The sequence below is a fragment of the Syngnathus floridae genome, chromosome 5 (assembly GCF_059516105.1).
Source record: "Syngnathus floridae isolate MCC-2025c chromosome 5, RoL_Sflo_1.0, whole genome shotgun sequence".
Taxonomy (NCBI): domain Eukaryota; kingdom Metazoa; phylum Chordata; class Actinopteri; order Syngnathiformes; family Syngnathidae; genus Syngnathus; species Syngnathus floridae.
This window is the reverse complement of record NC_142417.1, coordinates 19,154,786-19,178,044: the sequence shown is the minus strand read 5'-3', so window position 1 is coordinate 19,178,044 and position 23,259 is coordinate 19,154,786. Positions and strand designations below refer to the sequence as shown.

The 23,259-nt window shown below is 42.4% G+C and overlaps 1 protein-coding gene across 1 annotated transcript; it reads right to left on the bottom strand.

The window, feature by feature from the left end:
* Positions 1–783: 783 nt before the first annotated feature.
* Positions 784–5,242, bottom strand: uqcc3 (ubiquinol-cytochrome c reductase complex assembly factor 3). The gene is made up of 3 exons (XM_088377489.1): positions 5,060–5,242; positions 4,807–4,936; positions 784–1,060 (listed from the first exon to the last, which is right to left on the bottom strand). Exons 1-3 carry the CDS (start codon positions 5,071–5,073, stop codon positions 929–931), a joined length of 276 nt encoding a protein of 91 aa, XP_088233615.1. The 5' UTR covers positions 5,074–5,242; the 3' UTR covers positions 784–928.
* Between the last annotated feature and the right edge of the window lie 18,017 nt (positions 5,243–23,259).

Sequence of the window (23,259 nt, the reverse complement as noted above, 5' to 3'; positions counted from 1 at the left end):
CTCACCACTAACCATGCATTTGTTTGTTTGTTCTTTTGACACTCCATGTATTTGCTAACTTTGTCACATTCTTCTTTTATAATGAAGTTATAAAAACCTATGTCATTACCAAATATTGTTTCTTTTATTGATTTAATATGTGAATATACTTGTCTGCCTATGTACTTTATTCAATGAGGTTTGAGCATATCTGTTTTTGTAGCCAGGCAGGACTTTTTGTATTTCTACCCCATTCCTTCAATCACTTGCTCATAAAAGTTTTTATATTGAACAATAACTATGTCCTCCCAACTTCTGAAATTATGGCTATGACCCTGGTCCAGGGTGTAGCCTGCCTCCCATTGGGATAGGCTCCATCTTACCCGCAATTTTAACTATCAGTACAGGAAATGGATGGCGGATGGGAAAGAAATGATCAAACTCTGATAATCAAGTTCAGTGATCTGAACAGACATGCAGGGATGAGAATGGCAAATGTGAAAAAGCACGGAAAAGTGTGTGTGTGTGGGGGGGATATACGCTGTCGTGGCGGGCGGGGGAATGCCCCCGAGAGTCACCGAGGCTAACCTTGCCCGGCGAGCTAGCCGGCCGCTTCCCCCATATATAAAGAAATAATTTTCTCAACGGATTTACACGATTCATGAAAATACTTTTGACGGAAAAAAACACAGAAATCCGCAGATCTGTGGAAAATTCTCATCCCTGGACATGAAAAATAACATGCAATAAGTTCATTAGTAAATTTAACTTAAATCCTATTAGCATGGTAATTTGGAACACACATTTGTCAAGAGTTTTAATGAAGGCCTACTGATCAAATGTTCCCTACTGAACACTGGTACTGGTAGAACAATCAATTTACATTTGTACTGATTGCCATGCAGCTGTAGATTTCAGCAGCGTTACAATAGGTCAAAAATGGGGTAGTCTATTTTGCAGATCCTCCCATTCCTCTTGCAACATTTTCATTGGTTTCAGCAGCCTCCTTGAGTTTCTGCATTAGTAGAGCATTTCGTTTCCTTGTCTCTTCCATTCTCACAGGGTTTGACTCAGGCAGATTCTGGGATTCAAAAGACACATGCGTACATTCATATATATTAAAGTTTGTGGTATATTAACATTTTGGTTGACCGAGAATACTGTAGTTGTTCAAAAACAAAATTAACTTGGCTAAAAATTATTAATTATTATACGTATAAGCACACAGTGTCTGTCTATGTATAAGTATATATGCATACATACAAACCGGATTCTGTTGAAGTTGGGAAATTGTGTAGAATGTAAATAAAAACAAAATGCAATGATTTGAAAATCCTTTTCAACCTATATTCAATTTAATACACTACAAATACAACATATTTAATGCTCAAACTCATAAACTTTATTTTATTTTTCAAAAAATAATTAACTTAGAATTTCATGGCTGCAACACGTGCAGTAGAAGTTGGGAATGGGCATGTTTACCACTTCATTACATCACCTTGAAAAAGACGTCGCTGGGACGGACGACAGCATATGTTGCTCCAAAATCTGTATGTACTTTTCAGCATTTATGTTGCCTTCACAGAAATGTAAGTCACCAATGCCATGGGAACTAATGCATCCCCATACCATCACAGATGTTGGCTTTTGAACTTTGCGTTGATAACAGTCCGGATGAGCTGCTTCCTCTTTGGTCTGGAGGACACAACGTCCAGTGTTTCGAAAAAAAATTTGAAAAGTGGACTCATCAGACCACAAAACACTTTTTCATTGTGCATCAGTCCATTTTATATGAGCTCGGGCCCAGAGAACCCGGCGGCGTTTCCGGATGTTGTTCATAAACGGCTTTGGATTTGCATGGTAGAGTTTTAACCCGCACTTACTGATGTAGTGATGAACTGTATTTAGTGACAGTGGTTTTCTGAAGTTTTACTGAGCCCATTTGGTGATATCCTTTACACATTCATGTCGGTTTTTAAGGCAGTGCCGTCTGAGGGATTGAAGGTCACGGTCATTCAGTCTTGGTTTCCAGCTGTGGCGCTTACGTGCAGTGATTTCACCAGATTCTCTGAACCTTTTGATGATATTATGGACCGTAGATGTTGAAAACCCTAAATTCCTTGCAATTTTGCTTTGACAATAGTTGTTCTTAAACTGTTCAACTATTGTCTCACGTAGTTGTGGATTAAGTGGTGAACCTCGCCCCTTGCTCCTTGCTTGTGAATGACTGAGCATGTTTGGGGAGGCTCCTTTTATACCCAATCATGGTACCCAATTAGCCTGATCACATGTGGGATGTTCCAAATGGGTGTTTGATGAGCTTTTCTCAGCTTTCTCTGTATTTTTTGCCACCTTTCCCAACTTCTACTGGAAGTGTTGCAGCCATGAAATTCAAAGTTAATTATTATTTGGCAAAAAACAATTAAGTTTATCAGTTTGAACATTAAATATGTTCTCTTTGTAATGTATTCAATTGAATAGGGGTTGAGAAGGATTTTCAAATCATTGTATTTTGGATTTATTTACATTTTACACAATTTCCCAACTTCAACCGAATCCGTTTTGTACATACATACATACATACATACATACATACATACATACATACATACATACATACATACGTACATACGTACATACAGACAGAAAGACATACCAGAGACAATTGCTCTAAGATTGCAAGGGAAGCTCAGCTTCCCCTAAAATGTCAAAAAATAAGTAATCAAATATTTACTGTTGTGTGTACCGTATTTTCCGGACTATAAGTCACATTTTTTTTTTATAGTTTGGCCGAGGGTGCAACTTATAATCAGGAGCGACTTACATGTGAAATTTTTAAGACATTATTACTTGATCATTTACACATTACTTACTTACTTACTTACTTACTTACTTACTAGTATAGTTGATCACTTCACATGTTATTTCCACTTTAAACTGCATGAGGCCGCACTAGACCTGTGGAATAATTGGAACCGCAACTGACAATGAGTCTGAATCCATTCACTGACTTCCGGAATCAGGAGTTGTTTATAACACAGAGGACAGAGATTAACACAGAGGATGAAAATTTCGATGGATTTAATGATTTGGAGTGACAGGGATGGTTCAATAACATTATTTATGTCATAGTTATTTGATATATAGTTTATTTAGTGTAGCAATTTGCATATTGTTATAGTTCAGTAGTTTCCGATTGCATAGGGAGGCCATGAAGGCAGCAAGGGGGAGGAGACGGAAAGAGGGATCCCAGGCACTTTATTAGAGTGAGGCTACACACACTGCGTGTTGGCTCGCACGTTGAAGTCTTGTTTTGTGAAATAAAAAGCCCGTTACCAAACCCACAACTTGCCTGGTACTTTGGTAACGCTACAATATAGTTATATAGATCTGTGAAATAATTGGTGCCCCAACTGATGACCAGTCTGACGTACTTCTGGAGTAAGCAGCTGTTTTTTTTTTTATTTATTCTTTTTTTTTTTTACAGTGACATGGAGGACGAAGATTTCGATGGATTTAATGATTTGAAGTGATGCGGATGGTTCGATAAAATTGTTATAGTTATTTGATATATAGTTTATATATAGTTATATGGACCCGTGGAATGATTTGAACTGTAGCTGACAACGAGTCTGACGTCATTGCCGCATGCACTTCCGGGGTCAAAAGCGGCGTTGTTTACACAAAGGACGAAGATTTCGATGGATTTAATTATTTGATAAATACGTTATTTATGTTATAGTTATTTGATTAACTGTTAATATTACGTCAGGAACGTTCTCAGCTCCACATGTGTGTTTATGTAACGTTAGCATACCATATCGTTTAGCCTGTTGTTGCCTGTTCATGTCTGTTCTTAGTGTTGGATTTTGTCAAATAAAGCTCTCCCAATAATGCGACTTGTACTCCGGTGCGACTAATATATGTTTTTCTTCTTTATTATGCATTTTATGGCTGGTGCAACTCCGGAGCGACTTATAGTCCGAAAAATACGGTAAATATCATTGACTAAATAACTTTTGTTCATATCAGCTTATCTGTGGTCATGACGTGGCTTTAGTCTCACTCATTCCCGCATCTTGACAGTGCTTTAAACAGTGTAGACGCTGGGCGTCCACCAAGTTCAATTGGGAAGCAGAGTGCAGCTAAACGAGACGATAAATGCTGGGCATCGGACGCCTAGCATCTCTTTGGGGCAGTGTGCTAGCCTCGTCCGGCCAGGCTGAATCCCTTAATGATTGACAGCGAAATGAGCAAATCAGCAATCTTTTGGTGTAAACATCTGTGGGAGCATGTATTAATTTTCATTCTGTTCAGAGTTGAACCAACCGGAGACTTTCCAAATAATCTTCGCTATTTCTTTGTTAAAAACGACTAGCCACAAATCGACATTCTATTTCTGGTGAGTTCTTTTTGTAGCTGCTTGTGTTTGGAGACTGACTTCTCGGACTCTTTCTAACTTCTATCACAGTTTTTGTCCTTACCGAGCAGCAGGTAAATAAACTGACACATTTTATTATGTAGACCGAAATTGGCCTCTCTCCTTGAAAGACCAGCATCCTGATACGCACACACGCACGCGCACACACGCACGCGCGCGCGCACACACACACACACACAGAAAACTGTGGAGCGCTTTAACAGCATGATATAACTCATTTAATTTATACAGATTCTGTTCATGGACCTAGCTGCCAACAACATTAAATATCAATTTTGAACACATTTTAGTTCGTTGTCAAATCAACAGCAGGTTATTACGGTGTAATGTAACTCTGACGTTTCTTGAAACACATAACAGCAGTTATGACACTGTGAAGTCACCTTGATTATTTCTTTTCGCCTCTCTTCTCCAGGAACAATAAGGGCCCACGTCCCATAGCCGACACCCAACAACGCAACCATGCCGGTCATGCTGAGGACGGTTCGCATGGCACTCATTGTAGAGTCAACGCTAAAGGGTCCACCGAGATTGTCAAAATTACTGAAAATCTGACCAACATTTAAATGCGCGACCGTAGCGTCTCTGTTATCAACGTCGTTCGGAAACAATTGGTTACGTGGTTTCAGTTCCTACCCAAATTGCAGCATCAGCGGTACGCTCACTCGTCTTCATCAAATACTGTCCTTCACAGTTTAGGAACCGGTGTCAAGACACCTGGCAACCAAATCTACTCGGGTGGTCAGATCGACTCGGAAGCCTGCGCTTTTTGATGACGCTACATTATGTGATTGGCTAGGAGACTGAGTGAGGCCAAATATTGTGGTAACAGGTGTTGTGCTCGATTTGGTTCCCCCGTGAGATTTTGTTCCCCCTGCCGCGGGAGCGCGCACGCCTTGTTTGGAAAGCGAAAAACCGATTCCGTACGGCGTCGTACGGCGTCAGCACTATGTTGTTTTCAATAAAAACATGAAGAATTCACGTTTGCGTCAGTCAATTTTAATTTTTATAAAGGATTATTCTCATTTGATGTCTTTAAATTCATCCGCGTTCTGCCATTGAAGCGGGGTGCATTCAAAGACCAGTCGTAAAGACGGAACACTCACTCACTTCACCAAAAAGCAACGATATAATTACGTGAGCTCTTTGCATAAACCTCGATGCAAAGAAACTCCTCCTTTTGGGTACCGTTACATGCTACAAGGAGTATATATTACAAAGGAGACTTTATTCTTAATTGTAATCATCATTCATCCATCCATTTTATTACTCAGGTATTTTCAAAGCGAATTAATATTGTTGCATTTATTAATTTGCTTTAAAATGACAGCGCAATATAATTAAAAGCTGACACTCTAGCAATGTCAAACGTGTTCATTTAAGAAAAAGCCACACACGCGAGTCGTCACCTTATCGTGGTGGAGGGGTTTGCGTGCCCCTATGATCCTAGGAGGCATGTTGTCGGGGGCTTCATGCCCCTGGTAGGGTCACCCATGGCAAACGGGTCCTAGGTGAGGGGTCAGACAAAGCACGGCTCACCCAAGCCCCTTATGATGAAAAACATAAATGGACTTTGTTTTCCCTCGCCCGGACGCGGGTCACCGGGGCCTCCCTCTGGAGCCAGGCCTGGAGGCGGGGCTCGAAGGCAGGCGTCTGGTGGCCGGGCCTTCGCCCATGGGGCCCGGCCGGGCACAGCCCGAAATGGAAACGTGGGTCCCCCTTCCCATGGGCTCACCACCTGTGGGAGGGGCCGAAGGGGTCGGGTGCAATGTGAGCTGGGCGGCAGCCAAAGGCAGGGACCTTGGCGGTCTTATCCCCGGCTGCAGAAGCTGGCTCTTGGGACATGGAATGTCACCTCTCTGGCTGGAAAGGAGCCCGAGCTGGTGTGCGAGGCAGAAAGATTCCGACTAGATAAAGTCGGACTAGCCTCCACACACAGTTTGGGTTCCGGTACAAGCCCTCTCGAGAGGGGCTGGACTCTCTTCCACTCTGGAGTTGCCCACGGTGAGAGGCGTCGAGCAGGTGTGGGTATACTTATTGCCCCCCGGCTGGGCGCCTGCACATTGGGGTTCACCCCGGTGAACGAGAGGGTAGCCTCCCTCCGCCTTCGGGTGGGGGGACGGGTCCTGACTGTTGTTTGTGTCTATGCACCAAACAGCAGCTCAGAGTACCCACCCTTCTTGGGGTCCCTGGAGGAAGTGCTGGAGAGCGCTCCTTCTGGGGACTCTATCGTTCTACTGGGTGACTTCAATGCTCACGTGGGCAATGACAGTGAGACCTGGAAGGGCGTGATTGGGAGGAACGGCCCCCCTGATCTGAACCCGAGCGGTGTTCTATTGTTGGACTTCTGTGCTCGACACGGATTTTCAATAATGAACACCATGTTCAAACATAAGGGTGTCCATGTATGCACTTGGCACCAGGACACCCTAGGCCGCAGTTCGATGATCGACTTTGTAGTCGTGTCATCGGATTTGCGGCCGCATGTTTTGGACACTCGGGTGAAGAGAGGGGCGGAGCTGTCAACTGATCACCACCTGGTGGTGGGTTGGCTCCGATGGTGGGGGAAGATGCCGGTCCGACCTGGCAGACCCAGACGCTCTGTGAGGGTCTGCTGGGAACGTCTGGCAGAATCTCCTGTCAGGAAGAGCTTCAACTCCCACCTCCGGCAGAGCTTTTCCCACGTCCCGGGGGAGGCGGGGGACATTGAGTCTGAGTGGACCATGCCTCCATTGTTGAGGCGGCCGACCGGAGCTGTGGCCGTAAGGTCGTTGGTGCCTGTCGTGGCGGCAATCCCCGAACCCGCTGGTGGACACCGGCGGTAAGGGATGCCGTCAAGCTGAAGAAGGAGTCCTATCGGGCCGTTTTGGCCTGCGGGACTCCGGAGGCAGCTGACAGGTACCGGATGGCCAAGCGGAACGCGGCTTCGGCGGTTGCTGAGGCAAAAACCCGGGCGTGGGAGGAGTTCGGTGAGGCCATGGAGAATGACTTTCGGACGGCTTCGAGGAAATTCTGGTCCACCATCCGGCGTCTCAGGAGGGGGAAGCAGTGCAACGTCAACACTGTTTACAGTGGGGATGGCGTGCTGCTGACCTCGACTCGGGACGTCGTGAGTCGGTGGGGAGAATACTTCGAAGACCTCCTCAATTCCACCTACACGCCTTCCATTGAGGAAGCAGGGCCTGGAGACTCTGAGGCGGATTCTCCAATCTCTGGGGTCGAAGTCACTGAGGTAGTCAAAAAACTCCTCGGTGGCAAGGCCCCGGGGGTGGATGAGATCCGCCCGGAGTTCTTAAAGGCTCTGGATGTTGTGGGGCTGTCATGGCTGACACGCCTCTACAACGTTGCGTGGACATCGGGGACAGTGCCTCTGGATTGGCAGACTGGGGTGGTGGTTCCCCTCTTTAAGAAGGGGGACCGGAGGGTGTGTTCCAATTACAGGGGAATCACACTCCTCAGCCTCCCTGGTAAGGTCTATTCAGGGGTGCTGGAGAGGAGGGTCCGTCGGGAGGTCGAACCTCGGATTCAGGAGGAGCAGTGTGGCTTTCGTCCTGGCCGTGGAACAGTGGACCAGCTCTACACCCTCGGCAGGATCCTCGAGGGTGCATGGGAGTTCGCCCAACCAGTCCACATGTGTTTTGTGGACTTGGAGAAGGCGTTCGACCGTGTCCCTCGGGAGGTTCTGTGGAGGGTGCTTCGGGAGTACGGGGTGCCGAGCCAACTGATAAGGGCGGTTCGGTCCCTTTATCACCGATGCCAGAGTCTGGTCCGCATTTCCGGCAGTAAGACGGATTCGTTCCCAGTGAGGGTTGGACTCCGCCAAGGCTGCCCTTTGTCACCGATTCTGTTCATAATTTTTATGGACAGAATTTCTAGGCGCAGCCGAGGCGTTGAGGGGGTCCGGTTTGGGGACCTCAGCATCGCGTCTCTGCTTTTTGCAGATGACGTGGTGCTGTTGGCTTCTTCAGGCCGTGATCTCCAGCTCTCGCTGGAACGGTTCGCAGCCGAGTGTGAAGCGGTCGGGATGAGGGTCAGCACCTCCAAATCCGAGTCCATGGTCCTCGATCGGAAAAGGGTGGAATGCCCTCTCCGGATCGGGGATGAGATCCTGCCCCAAGTGGAGGAGTTCAAGTATCTTGGAGTCTTGTTCACGAGTGAGGGGAGGATGGAGCGAGAGATCGACAGGCGGATCGGTGCAGCGTCGGCAGTAATGCGGACCCTGTACCGGTCCGTTGTGGTGAAGAGAGAGCTGAGCCAAAAGGCAAAGCTCTCAATTTACCGGTCGATTTACGCTCCTACCCTCACCTATGGTCACGAGCTATGGGTCGTGACCGAAAGAACGAGATCTCGGATACAAGCGGCCGAAATGAGTTTTCTCCGCAGGATGTCCGGGCTCTCCCTTAGAGATAGGGTGAGAAGCTCGGTCATCCGGGAGAGACTCGGAGTAGAGTCGCTACTCCTCCACGTTGAGAGGAGCCAGATGAGGTGGCTCGGGCATCTTATCAGGATGCCTCCTGGACGCCTCCCTGGGGAGGTGTTCCGGGCATGTCCCACCGGTAGGAGACCCCGGGGACGACCCAGGACGCGCTGGAGAGACTATGTCTCTCAGCTGGCCTGGGAACGCCTTGGGATCCCCCGGGATGAGCTGGATGAAGTGGCTGGGGAGAGGGAAGCCTGGGAGTCCCTCCTAAAGCTGCTGCCCCCGCGACCCGACCCCGGATAAGCGGAAGAAGATGGATGGATGGATGGATGGATGGATGGCCACACACGTTTTGTGATCAAATCTTTCATAACGACAATGATTTGAGTGAATTGATTTGAATGAATAATTGAGAAGAAATTTCAGTTCTGAAGGCTCCTTTTGTCCCAAGCAAAGTGAAAGGTGGTGGGATAAAAATTGTAACAGGAACGCTATAAAAAATGTCAAGGCGTGAATATTTGTGCCCCCCTCCCATTTTGAGAACGGCGAGTTTAGCAAATTTAGCCATGCTGGCTGCCATCACCTGTGAGTCAATTGTCGGGCTTTCACAGTACCCTTGTGGTAACCTTGTAAAGGTGTACCTTGAGCCATTATATGTAAATACAAACCAAAACTGACTCCCTTTAGATGGCGGCGCGTGCACACGCAGCGGCCACTCTCTGTCCCGTTCGGTGTTTTGTGAGTGTTTACTGAGTGTTTGTCCGGCAGTTTTGTGTGTGTTCGTTTCGTGTGATACGTCGTGCTACTAGTGCGGCGGGCATGTTCTGCTCAACATCGGCGGAAGTGGGTTTTATGGCGTTCTGGACTTTGGTGCGGAGAGATTAAGGGCGCTCGGACTGCTTCGTCATGGAGCGATGCCGGACTGGCCTGCTCTTCCTCCCCCGGTTGGACTGCGTCGTGAGCTCGGACTGCTCCGTCCTGGAGCATTGTTGGGATGCGTCGGCAGCGGCTCTGCGAGGCAGCGGAAGAGGGGCCAGCGCGAAGACGTCGGGCCAGGCTTGCGGCCAACCCAGCTCGCCCAGCCGTGCCTTCCATTCTCCTGGCGTACGTTCGTTCGCGGGACGACAAGATGGGTTGCGTTCGCCTGATAGGATCCACGAACCGGACAGTGCGTGCCTGCTGTGTGCTCGTGTTCGCAGTGGCCTGGTTGACTGTCATCTTTCCGGACTCTGCTGTGCATCGGGAGCGGCTAGCGTGCTATCACTCTTATATGTTCATCTTCTTGTTTTATTTTTCCTGTGTTGTTTACTTGTATGTGCGTTGTGAACTCTGTCTTGTCACCCTGGGATAGTGAGAAACGTAATTTCGATCTCTTTGTGTGTCTTGACATGCGGAGGAATTGACAATAAAGGAGACTTTGACTTTGACTTTGAAATAGGGACAGAGAAAAAAGCATTGCTAATGTCAATCACTGTGAAGATTTTCGCATCAGGTGTTAATGAATTCAACAAGGCATGCGGGTCAGGGACACAGGGTGCTCTCTGAACAACAGCATTGTTTACAGCTTGCAAGCCCTGCACCATTTTATAGGGAAAAAAATTGTCGAATTATTTCGTTGTCGACATAATACTGGTCGCAAATTTGCATGGAAAGCATTTTTGAGTTGTTGGTCATAAACATCAGTTCCATGCTCCAAGCCACTATTGGCTTTAAACACTCTTTCGAGTCTGTGTCTAAAGTCTTCAAACAACTCATCCTCTTTTTGTTTGGTCCGGCCAATGTCTGTGTAATTTGCTCTACGTTCGAATTTTATTTTTATCCTGCCCAATAGTTGGTCAATTTCTGTTTGTAATGGCACCCCGTTACATTCTAATGGACGGCCCCGGGAATCAAAAGGATCCCAGGTGCCTTTGACGCTTGCCCAATGTTTGGTTAAGGATGCCATGAAAACCTGTTGTACTTCATCGCCTCTCAAGTTATACGAAGCAATGAGTTGTCTCATGTCGGTACAGTATTGATCAACATCTTCAGTGGGCAACGCTATACCCTCAATTGCTGATTTTATATCAGCGTGGGTCCATGTTCTGTATACTAAAATTGTGGGTCCTCCCTCATCATGAGGATTTGCCACTTCAATCATCGGGTATGCGTCTGCGTCATCCGAAGGAACCAACTTGGCACGGCCCCGCGTCAACATACCACGAGCACGGCTCCGCGTCAACATACCACGAGCAGAAGCACCATACTCAGGAGGATGATTTGTGCTTGGTAATTTGGGGTACAGAGACGGAAAAATTGGTTCGTGTTAGGGTTTTACAGAGTATCCTTATCGTATGATTATGTTGGAATGCAACCGGTAATGAATCCCATTCTATACAAGGTCGTAAAACACCCCCTGATATGTTTTGACTAGAGCACAAGGGCTTCCTATTCAGTCTACTCTTGCCCCCACTCTTTCTCTTAATAAATATGTCCTTGCAGTTGGGAGAGCTTCAGACTTTACTCCTTCAACGTGTGAACTCTCCACCTGCAGGTGTCTAAAAGAACTTGCTTGTCTCTCGTGTGGTTCTTGCGAAATAAGTTGGTGTGAGCAAATCTCTAACAGTTCGCTTTGGCGTGCTGCAATCTCCGTCTTTATAGTTTGATCATTTTTTTCCTCCTCATTCATCGCATTGTCAGCTTCGGCCTTCAAGCGAGCCCGCGCTGACACTGTCTCATCATCCTCCTGCCTGTGCAACAGCAAGTTCTTTTTTATCTTTTCTTCGTCTTCCCTATCTCTCAATTTTTCTCTTATCTGCCCACATTTTCTCTTTTCAGCTTCCAATTCCCATTGCACTATCAGATAATACCCGTCTTTATTCCTCTTTACACCACATTTAGCATCAATTGATTGCTTTAGGTTATTCAACGAATTCGTTTTCAGCTGACCATCAAATTTGTAATCGGTTATCCATTTGTCAAGATATTTTACATTTTCGGGGTCGACTTCTTCCATCAATTTCCAATCTTTTGTTTGCTATTTGCTGTCCCCATGGTGTATTTTCCGAATTTCTGAGTTGGCAATTCGAATGGCACCTACAGTGTCCTAAAGCCAACTTTATTCACAGGACAGTGGTTAGGCCTAGCCTAACCAGCTCAGTGGCCTAGTAGTAGAGTGTCCGCCCTAAGACTGGAAGGTTGTGGGTTCAAACCCCGGCCGGGTCATACCAAAGACTATAAAAATGGGACCCATTGCCTCCCTGCTTGGCACTCAGCATTAAGGGTTGGAATTGGGGGGTTAGATCACTAAATGATTCCCGAGCGCGGCACCGCTGCTGCTCACTGCTCCCCTCTCCCCCAGGGGATGGATCAAAATCACATGGGGATGGGTTAAATGCAGAGGACAAATTTCACCACACCCAGATGTGTGTGTGACGATGATCTTTGGGACTTTGACTTTAACTTTAAATGTTTGATGTGTGGTGAGTCTCCGGAGGAAACGGAGAATCCTTGCTTTCGTCCACACACACACGCACTTTTATCGTCTCACAGGCAAGCAGGGGAGTCCGCCCTCCCGTGGATTTTAACAAACTCTTTAACCTTCCTATTGTGTAAGAAAAAACATATTTTTGCCTTTTTCTTAAAGTAGATATAAATCCTATCTTTACATGGATAAAGAAGCCAAACCAGGTAAACAAGAATTAAGAAAAAACACCACAGATGGCAGCAGAAAGCTAACACATTAGGAAGGTTAATTAGGAGGCCCCACGACACCTCAGCGGGATTTAACTGCTTCAAATTACCTGTACTTCTTTAGAAAACAGAGGAGTCCGCCCTCCCGTGGAACTTAACTGACGTTTACGTCAGGGGACTCCACCACCCCATGCAGAATTTAACTGTTTTCTAATTGCACTTGATAGGGTCTAGAATTGTCAAGGTTTTAAGTGACCTCTTGCCACTGCACTTTCATTCCTTTTAACAGAATCAATATTCATACTCACAGTCTGCTGGGCCTTCCCCCGGATGTTCTCGTCAACCACTCCGGCGTCCAACTGACTGATCGAGACAGCCCCGTGAAAAGGGTTTCTCTATCAAGGACTTGTCCTGCGTCGAAAAGTCAGCTGGAGCCCCGAAATAGTCCTATTGAGATCCCGGACGAGCCCCCAAAAATCTGTCAGGTTCAAGATCAGCAAAAGGATCAGCAGACAAAACCAGTGAGGCAGAATATTGAGTCTTTTCTCGCGAGGAGTGCATCCAGACTTACAGCAATCCGAATACACTAAAGGTCTGTATACACTCCTCACTCTTTTTATTTAGGAATGCCCTAACCACAATGTGAGACTAGCCCCTCAGGTGGGGGAAGCGTGGGCTTTGTCTCATGAGAGAAGAAACGAGATTCTATGTGAAAAAAGAAGCTGCAGACAGGATGCCATGAGAAACAAAAAGAGTGCAAGGACAAAATGCTACGTGAAATGAGAAGTCACAGACAAGACACCATGAGAAAAGAGTGCAAGGACAAAATTCGATGTGAAATAAGAAGTCACAGACATAAACAAAATAGTTTGAGCTATCAACAGCTTTCTTGGATTCCCAGAGATGTAGAAGGTCAGGAAGCTCCAGAGAGCATCATATGACTTGTTGTGGACTGGTGGACGTCTGCAAGGCGAAACAGCAAGCATTCTGTGCAATACTTTTATTAATAAGTACTCATTAGGGAACGCATGATAACATATATATACAATTTATCTAACAATTAGTGTGAAGGTGAAGACCTTCACACTATTGTTATTGCTGTCCTTTATTATTAGTATGAAGGTGAAGACCTTCACACTATTGTTATTGCTGTCCTTTATTATTATTATTATTAGTGTGAAGGCGAAGGCCTTCACACTATTGTTATTCTACTTTATTATTATTATTATTATTATTATTATTATTATTCTGTCATTGTTATTCTACTTTATTAGTGTGAAGGCAAAGGCCTACTTTATTATTATTATTACTTTATTTATTATTATTATTATTATTATTATTATTATTAGTGTGAAGGCGAAGGCCTTCACACTATTGTTATTCTACTTTATTATTATTATTATTATTATTATTATTGTGTGAAGGCGAAGGCCTTCACACATTGTTATTCTACTTTATTATTATTAGTGTGAAGGCGAAGGCCTTCACACTATTGTTATTCTACTTTATTATTAGTGTGAAGGCGAATGCTTTCACACTGTTGTTATTCTACTTTATTATTATTATTATTAGTGTGAAGGCGAACATTGTTATTCTACTTTATTCTACTATTGTTATTGCTGTCCTTTATTATTATTATTATTATTATTAGTGTGAAGGTGAAGACCTTCACACTATTGTTATTGCTGTCCTTTATTATTAGTGTGAAGGTGAAGACCTTCACACTATTGTTATTGCTGTCCTTTATTATTATTAGTGTGAAGGTGAAGACCTTCACACTATTGTTATTGCTGTCCTTTATTATTACTATTAGTGTGAAGGTGAAGACCTTCACACTATTGTTATTGCTGTCCTTTATTATTAGTGTGAAGGTGAAGACCTTCACACTATTGTTATTGCTGTCCTTTATTATTATTATTATTATTGTGTGAAGGCGATGGCCTTCACACATATGTTATTCTACACCATTCTCTATTATTAGTGTGAAGGTGAAGACCTTCACACTATTGTTATTGCTGTCCTTTATTAGTGTGAAGGTGAAGACCTTCACACTATTGTTATTGCTGTCCTTTATTATTATTGGTGTGAAGGTGAAGACCTTCACACTATTGTTATTGCTGTCCTTTATTAGTGTGAAGGTGAAGACCTTCACACTATTGTTATTGCTGTCCTTTATTATTATTAATAGTGTGAAGGTGAAGACCTTCACACTATTGTTATTGCTGTCCTTTATTAGTGTGAAGGTGAAGACCTTCACACTATTGTTATTGCTGTCCTTTATTATTATTAGTGTGAAGGTGAAGATCTTCACACTATTGTTATTGCTGTCCTTTATTATTAGTGTGAAGGTGAAGACCTTCACACTATTGTTATTGCTGTCCTTTATTAGTGTGAAGGTGAAGACCTTCACACTATTGTTATTGCTGTCCTTTATTATTATTATTGTGTGAAGGCGATGGCCTTCACACATATGTTATTCTACACCATTCTCTATTATTAGTGTGAAGGTGAAGACCTTCACACTATTGTTATTGCTGTCCTTTATTATTATTAGTGTGAAGGTGAAGACCTTCACACTATTGTTATTGCTGTCCTTTATTATTATTATTCTACTTATTCCGCTCACTTTTTTGTCCGTTAACTACTTCCACATACTTCAACCGATTCACTCCGTTCCACTTTTCACTTATTCCAAATATTCATGACACGGGTGCTTACATTTTTTTCGTTCAAAAAATTTTCCGTTTTCACAAAATTCACGATTTTGTGGCATTTTTTTCCCCATTCATTCTTAATGGCAGATTCAACATTTCACGTTTTTGTTGTTCCAGTTTGAAATTCACTTATTTCAACACATTCAAATCACATTGGGGACATTCCCAAACTTGCCAAATTCAAAAATTTCACGTTTTCACTTTTAAAATTTGCACAAAATTTTGCAAAATTTCACAAAATTTAGTTTTTCACTTCTAATTTTTACATTTTTCCACAGATTCAACTCGTTTCAACTTTCAACTGTTCATCTTTTGCCTACCTATTCCACACCTTCCCACTTACCAAAATTTCCAAATTTTCAATTTTGAAATTCACACCAAATTTTCCCAAAATTTAGTTTTTCCCTTCTAATTTCTACATTTTTCAACCGATTCAACCCATTCCAACTTTATTCACTTTGTTCACCTTATGCTTACCATATTCACCCCCTTCACCCCCACTTCCACAATTCAACCCTTGACCCCCACTTCCAGAGTGGCGGCCATCTTGGATTGACCCTGAAGTGCCCCAATGAACCCGGAATGAACTGGAAGTGCCCCAAATCAAATCGGAATTGACCCCAAATGAACCGGAAGTGACCTCAGGTAAACCGGAAGTGACCCCAAATCAAACCGGAAGTGACCCCAAATCAAACCGGAAGTGACCTTTTGAAACCGGAAGTGACCCCAAATAAACCGGAAGTGACCCCAGCTAGACCGGAAGTGCCTCTATTCAAACCGGAAGTTACTCAAATTCACACCAAATTTTCCCAAAATTTAGTTTTTCCCTTCTAATTTCTACATTTTTCAACCGATTCAACCCATTCCAACTTTATTCACTTTGTTCACCTTATGCTTACCATATTCACCTCCTTCACCCCCACTTCCACAATTCAACCCTTGACCCCCACTTCCAGAGTGGCGGCCATCTTGGATTGACCCTGAAGTGCCCCAATGAACCCGGAATGAACCGGAAGTGCCCCAAATCAAACCGGAATTGACCCCAAATGAACCGGAAGTGACCTCAGGTAAACCGGAAGTGACCCCAAATCAAACCGGAAGTGACCCCAAATCAAACCGGAAGTGACCTTTTTAAACCGGAAGTGACCTTTTAAAACCGGAAGTGACCCCAAATAAACCGGAAGTGACCTCAGTTAGACCGGAAGTGCCTCTAATCAAACCGGAAGTGACCTAAATAGACCGGAAGTGACCCAAATCAAACCGGAAGTGACCCCAAATGAACCGGAAGTGACCACAGGTAAACCGGAAGTGACCCCAAATCAAACCGGAAGTGACCTTTTTAAACCGGAAGTGACCTTTTTAAACCGGAAGTGACCCCAAATAAACTGGAAGTGACCTCAGCTAGACCGGAAGTGCCTCTAATCAAACCGGAAGTGACCTAAATAGACCGGAAGTGACCCCAAATCAAACCGGAAGTGACCCCAAATGAACCGGAAGTGGCCACAGGTAAACCAGAAGTGACCCCAAATCAAACCAGAAGTGACCTTTTTAAACCGGAAGTGACCTTTTTAAACCGGAAGTGACCCCAAATAAACCGGAAGTGACCTCAGCTAGACCGGAAGTGCCTCTAATCAAACCGGAAGTGACCCAAATAGACCGGAAGTGACCCAAATCAAACCGGAAGTGACAATATTTCAACATTTAGTGCCCTAAATACCTACATTTGCGCTAACTTTTGCAAATTTTGCCCGATTAAACCCGTTTCAACATTTTAACCCCAAAAGTAAACCTCCTGAAGCCGTTTTTTTCCTTTTGTTCCAAATTTAAAAAAATTTCGGCGCAATTTTTTTTTCCTTTAATTCCCATTCATTCTCTATTAGGATTCAAGATTTGCTCTAACTTCTACATTTTTTAACCGATTCAACTCGTTCCAACTTTCAACTGTTCAATTTTGTTTTTCTACTCTAATTTCTACAATTTTCAACTTATTCAAGCCATTCCACCTTTCAACTGTTCATCATTTTCCTACCTATTCCACAACTTCCCACTTACCCAAAATTCCAAATTTTCAATTTTGAAATTCACACCCAATTTTCCAAAATTTTCTTTTTCCCTTGTAATTTCTACATTTTTCAACCGATTCAACTCTTTTCAACATTATTCTGCAGCATTCCCAAAGTATTTATTCAACCTCTTCACCTTCACACGCAATTTCTTCAGGAATTGCAAATTCTAGTTATTATTATTATTCTACTTATTCCGCTCACTTTTTTGTCCGTTAACTACTTCCACATACTTCAACCGATTCACTCCGTTCCACTTTTCACTGATTCCAAATATTCATGACATGGGTGCTTACATTTTTTTCGTTCAAAAACTTTTCCGTTTTCACAAAATTCACGATTTTGTGGCATTTTTTTCCCCATTCATTCTTAATGGCAGATTCAACATTTCACATTTTTGTTGTTCCAGTTTGAAATTCACTAATTTCAACACATTCAAATCACATTGGGGACATTCCCAAACTTGCCAAATTCAAAAATTTCACGTTTTCACTTTTAAAATTTGCACAAAATTTTGCAAAATTTCACAAAATTTAGTTTTTCACTTCTAGTTTCTACATTTTTCCACCGATTCAACTCGTTCCAACTTTCAACTGTTCATCTTTTGCCTACCTATTCCACACCTTCCCACTTACCAAAATTTCCAAATTTTCAATTTTGAAATTCACACCAAATTTTCCCAAAATTTAGTTTTTCCCTTTTAATTTCTACATTTTTCAACCGATTCAACCCATTCCAACTTTATTCACTTTGTTCACCTTATGCTTACCGTATTCACCCCCTTCACCCCCACTTCCACAATTCAACCCTTGACCCCCACTTCCAGAGTGGCGGCCATCTTGGATTGACCCTGAAGTGCCCCAATGAACTCGGAATGAACCGGAAGTGCCCCAAATCAAACCGGATTTGACCCCAAATGAACCGGAAGTGACCTCAGGTAAACCGGAAGTGACCCCAAATCAAACCGGAAGTGACCCCAAATCAAACCGGAAGTGACCTTTTTAAACCGGAAGTGACCTTTTAAAACCGGAAGTGACCCCAAATAAACCGGAAGTAACCTCAGCTAGACCGGAAGTGCCTCATATCAAACCGGAAGTGACCCAAATAGACCGGAAGTGACCCAAATCAAACCGGAAATGACCATATTTCAACATTAAGTGCCCTAAATACATACATTTGCACTAACTTTTGTAAATTTTGCCCGATTAAACCCGTTTCAACATTTTAACCCCAAAAGTGAACCTCCTGAAGCCGTTTTTTTCCTTTTGCTCCAAATTTCAAAAAATTTTGGTGCAATTTTTTTTTCTTTTAATTCCCATTCATTCTCTATTAGGATTCAAGATTTGCTCTAACTTCTACATTTTTTAACCGATTCAACTCATTCCAACTTTCAACTGTTCATCTTTTGCCTTCCTATTCCACAACTTCCCACTTACCAAAAATTCTCTACAATTTTGTTTTTCTACTCTAGTTTCTACATTTTTCAACTTATTCAACCCATTCCACCTTTCAACTGTTCATCATTTTCCTACCTATTCCACAACTTCCTACTTACCCAAAATTCCAAATTTTCAATTTTGAAATTCACACCCAATTTTCCCAAATTTCCTTTTTCCCTTGTAATTTCTACATTTTTCAACCTATTCAACTATTTTCAACATCATTCTGCAGCATTCCCCAAGTATTTATTCAACCTCTTCACCTTCACACGCAATTTCTTCAGGAATTGCAAATTCTAGTTATTATTATTCTACTTATTCCGCTCACTTTTTTGTCCGTTAACTACTTCCACATACTTCAACCGATTCACTCCATTCCACTTTTCACTGATTCCAAATATTCATGACACGGCTGCTTACATTTTTTTCGTTCAAAAAATTTTCCGTTTTCGCAAAATTCACAAAATTCCGGCAAATTCTTCCCCATTCATTCTTAATGGCAGATTCAACATTTCACATTTACGTTGCTCCAGTTTGAAATTCACTTAATTTAATGCATTCAAATCACATTGGGGACATTCCCAAACTTGCCAAATTAAAAAATTTCACGTTTTCACTTTTAAAATTTGCACAAAATTTTGCAAAATTTCACAAAATTTAGTTTTTCACTTCTAATTTCTACATTTTTCCACCGATTCAACTCGTTCCAACTTTCAACTGTTCATCTTTTGCCTACCTATTCCACACCTTCCCACTTAGCAAAATTTCCAAATTCTCAATTTTGAAATTCACACCAATTTTTCCAAAAATTTAGTTTTTCCCTTCTAATTTCTACATTTTTCAACCGATTCAACCCATTCCAACTTTATTCACTTTGTTCACCTTATGTTTACCATATTCACCCCCTTCACCCCCACTTCTACAATTCAACCCTTGACCCCCACTTCCAGAGTGGCGGCCATCTTGGATTGACCCTGAAGTGCCCAATGAACTCGGAATGAACCGGAAGTGCCCCAAATCAAACCGGAATTGACCCCAAATGAACCGGAAGTGACCTCAGGTAAACCGGAAGTGACCCCAATTCAAACCGGAAGTGCCCCAAATCAAACCGGAAGTGACCTTTTCAAACCGGAAGTGACCCCAAATAAACCGGAAGTTACCTCAGCTAGACCAGAAGTGCCTCTTATCAAACCGGAAGTGACCCAAATAGACCGGAAGTGACCCAAATCAAACCGGAAGTGACCATATTTCTACATTAAGTGCCCAAAATACATACATTTGCACTAACTTTTGCAAATTTTGCCCGATTAAACCCGTTTCAACATTTTAACCCCAAAAGTGAACCTCCTGAAGCCTTTTTTTTCCTTTTGTTCTAAATTTCAATAAATTTTGGCTCAATTTTTTTTTCTTTTAATTCCCATTCATTCTCTATTAGGATTCAAGATTTGCTCTAACTTCTACATTTTTTAACCGATTCAATTCGTTCCAACTTTCAACTGTTCATCTTTTGCCTTCCTATTCCACAACTTCCCACTTACCAAAAATTCTCTACAATTTTGTTTTTCTACATTTTTCAACTTATTCAAGCCATTCCACCTTTCAACTGTTCATCATTTTTCTACCTATTCCACAACTTCCCACTTACCCAAAATTCCAAATTTTCAATTTTGAAATTCACACCTAATTTTCCCAAATTTCCTTTTTCCCTTGTAATTTCTACATTTTTCAACCGATTCAACTCTTTTCAACATCATTCTGCAGTATTTATTGAACCTCTTCACCTTCACACGCAATTTCTTCAGGAATTGCAAATTCTAGTTATTGTGTGAAGGCGATGGCCTTCACACATATGTTATTCTACACCATTCTCTATTATTATATTTTATTCTCCACACTTTTTTGTCCCGCTTCTTCTTCCACATAGTTCATCCGATTCACTCCGTTCCACTTTTGACGTATTCCAAATATTCACGAGATGAGCGCTTCCATTTTTCTCGTTCCGAAAATTTTCCGATTTCGCAAAATTCGCGAATTTACGACAATTTTTTCCCCATTCATTCTTAATGGCAGATTCGACATTTCACATTTACGTCATTCCACTTTTAAATTCTAAAGGGAAATGTGCTTTCGGGAGTTTGCAAACATATTTTCTAAGGTTGTGTTAAACTTATAATCATATTAATATCTAGTATTGGAGTGCTCGTGTGGATTGGTGGGTGGCGAAGAATGTGCAGGCAAACTGCATGAAATTGTTTTCTTCGAAGTGTTGTGGAATAGGCCCAGATAGGGAGTACCGGACGAGAACACCTCAAGGTCGGTGAGAAACGAGAACAGCAGCACGTCTATGTGGCCGGGCTTCGCGGGGAAAACCCAACCGCCTGACCTCAGCAACACCTGGACGGGGAGGAGATGGCCATCGACCAATCATCTCACAATATTTTGCATGCTTTAATATTCATATTGTGTTTCTTCAAAACTGGGCAACCCGGAAGAATGTGTCGTCTTTTGGTGGTCACAAAAACGCACGAGTTTTAGTGTGAGGGACCCGGGACCCAGGCCTGTATTAGTGCGCTTTGTCAGGAATAAACAATTGGTAAATTTGGTCTGATTGATCTCCTGGTCTTCTCTTTGACAGAACGAACTCGCAAAATTGTTAGGTGCGCCAGTGTGTGGATTAGGACATAGCAATTTATGTGTTAAGTGTTGATCGCAATTTGGAGTCAGATCAATAACTAAAATCCGTAACCTAACAATTTACATCATTCAGCACATTCAAATCAGATTCGGATTGATTCTCGACATTCCCAAAATTGCCAAATTCAAAAATTTCACGTTTTCACGTAAAAATTTTCGACAAAATTTCACGAAATTTTGTTTTTCACCTCTAATTTCTACATTTTTCAACCGATCCAACCCATTCCAACTTTCAACTGTTCATCTTTTGCCTGCCTATTCCACAACTTCTCACCTACCAAAAATTCCAAATTTTCAAATTTGAAATTCAACCAAATTCTCCAAATTTTCATTTTTCTACTCTTACTTCTACGTTTTTCAACCGATTCAACCCATTCCAACTTTCAACTGTTCATCTTTTTTCTACCTATTCCACAACTTCCAACTTACAAAAAATTCCGAATTTTCAAATTTGGAATTCAACCAAATTCTCCAACATTTTGTTTTTCTACTCTAGTTTCTACATTGTTCAACCGATTCAACCCATTCCAACTTTCAACTGTTCATTTTTTGCGTACCCATTCCACAACTTCCCACTTACCAAAAATTCCAAATTTGAAATTCAACCAAATTCTCCAAAATTTTGTTTTTCTACTCTAATTTCTACATTTTCAACCGATTCAAACCATTCCAACTTTCAACTGTTCATCTTTTGCCTACCTATTCCACAACTTCCCACTTACCAAAAATTCCAAATTTGAAATTCAACCAAATTCTCCAAAATTTCGTTTTTTTACTCTAATTTCTACTACGTATTCCACAACTTCCCACTTACCAAAAATTTTAATTTTTCACCACAAATTCTCCAAAATTTCGTTTTACATTTCTACTTTCCACATTTCTCAAGTAATTCAACTCATTTCAACATCATTCGTCATCATTCCCCAAGAAGTGATTCAAAGTCTTCCCCTTCTCACACAATTTCTCCAGAAATTGCATTTTCTAGTTATTCATCAGTTTGTTGTGTAGCTTATACAGTATATAATATTAGGTGTTGACAGTCATAATGGTCCTCCGAAGGAAACTATGAGTACAGTGCGGCCCGTGACAAAAATGACTTTGACACCCTTGCCTTACATGTTCTCCTGTGTGTCTGGGTGAAATGCCCCTATCTCAGCAAAACACTCATTAATTCAGTGCCATAGTCTCTCACATAATGGCAAGTGACCCCAAGATGTACGTCAATATTCATCGATGTCCACATATCAGCAGTCAGATGGACTGACTGATTTTTCCAGTTCAGCAATAGCCTTCTTTTTGTCTTCATAGTATCTTCTCTCTGTCATACCTTTTAAAAAATATGGCGGGAAGGCAAGGTGTGTGTCGGGCCGAACCTTCGCAATAAGACTTTGAAGTCTTTGCTTTCCATTAATGCAATAGGTTGTGCATCTTACACAACATAATCCACCAGTGCCTCATCGAAATCAGCTTGCCTGCCTTGGATAGAAACAGAGTACGAGTATGCTTTAATCTTAAACATAAAATAAAATATAAGTCACCTGGTTTGATTCCTGCTCCAGAAGCACTGGGAACAGCAACAGAAGCAGCAGTTTTCTCTAAAGCAGTGTTTCCCAACCTTTTTTCATTCACGGCACACCTTTTCATTGGAAAAAATCTTGCGGCACACCGCCACCAAAAATCTGTTAAGCTCCTATATTAAAATCAGTTATATTACAACGAAAGACGTAAAGTCCATTTCCTATACATGTATGGAGAGTCGAATAAGTTAATAGAAATAAATACTAAATATTCTTTAAATTGTATTCCTTTTTTTAAATAAAAGTGACAGTTTTTT

Bases quoted from the DNA above. Each gene is read 5' to 3' on its own strand.
- uqcc3 (XM_088377489.1), bottom strand. The intron at 1,061-4,806 runs GTGACTTCACAG...TTTGAATCCCAG, and splicing joins GGCGAAAAGAAATAATCAAG to AATCTGCCTGAGTCAAACCC.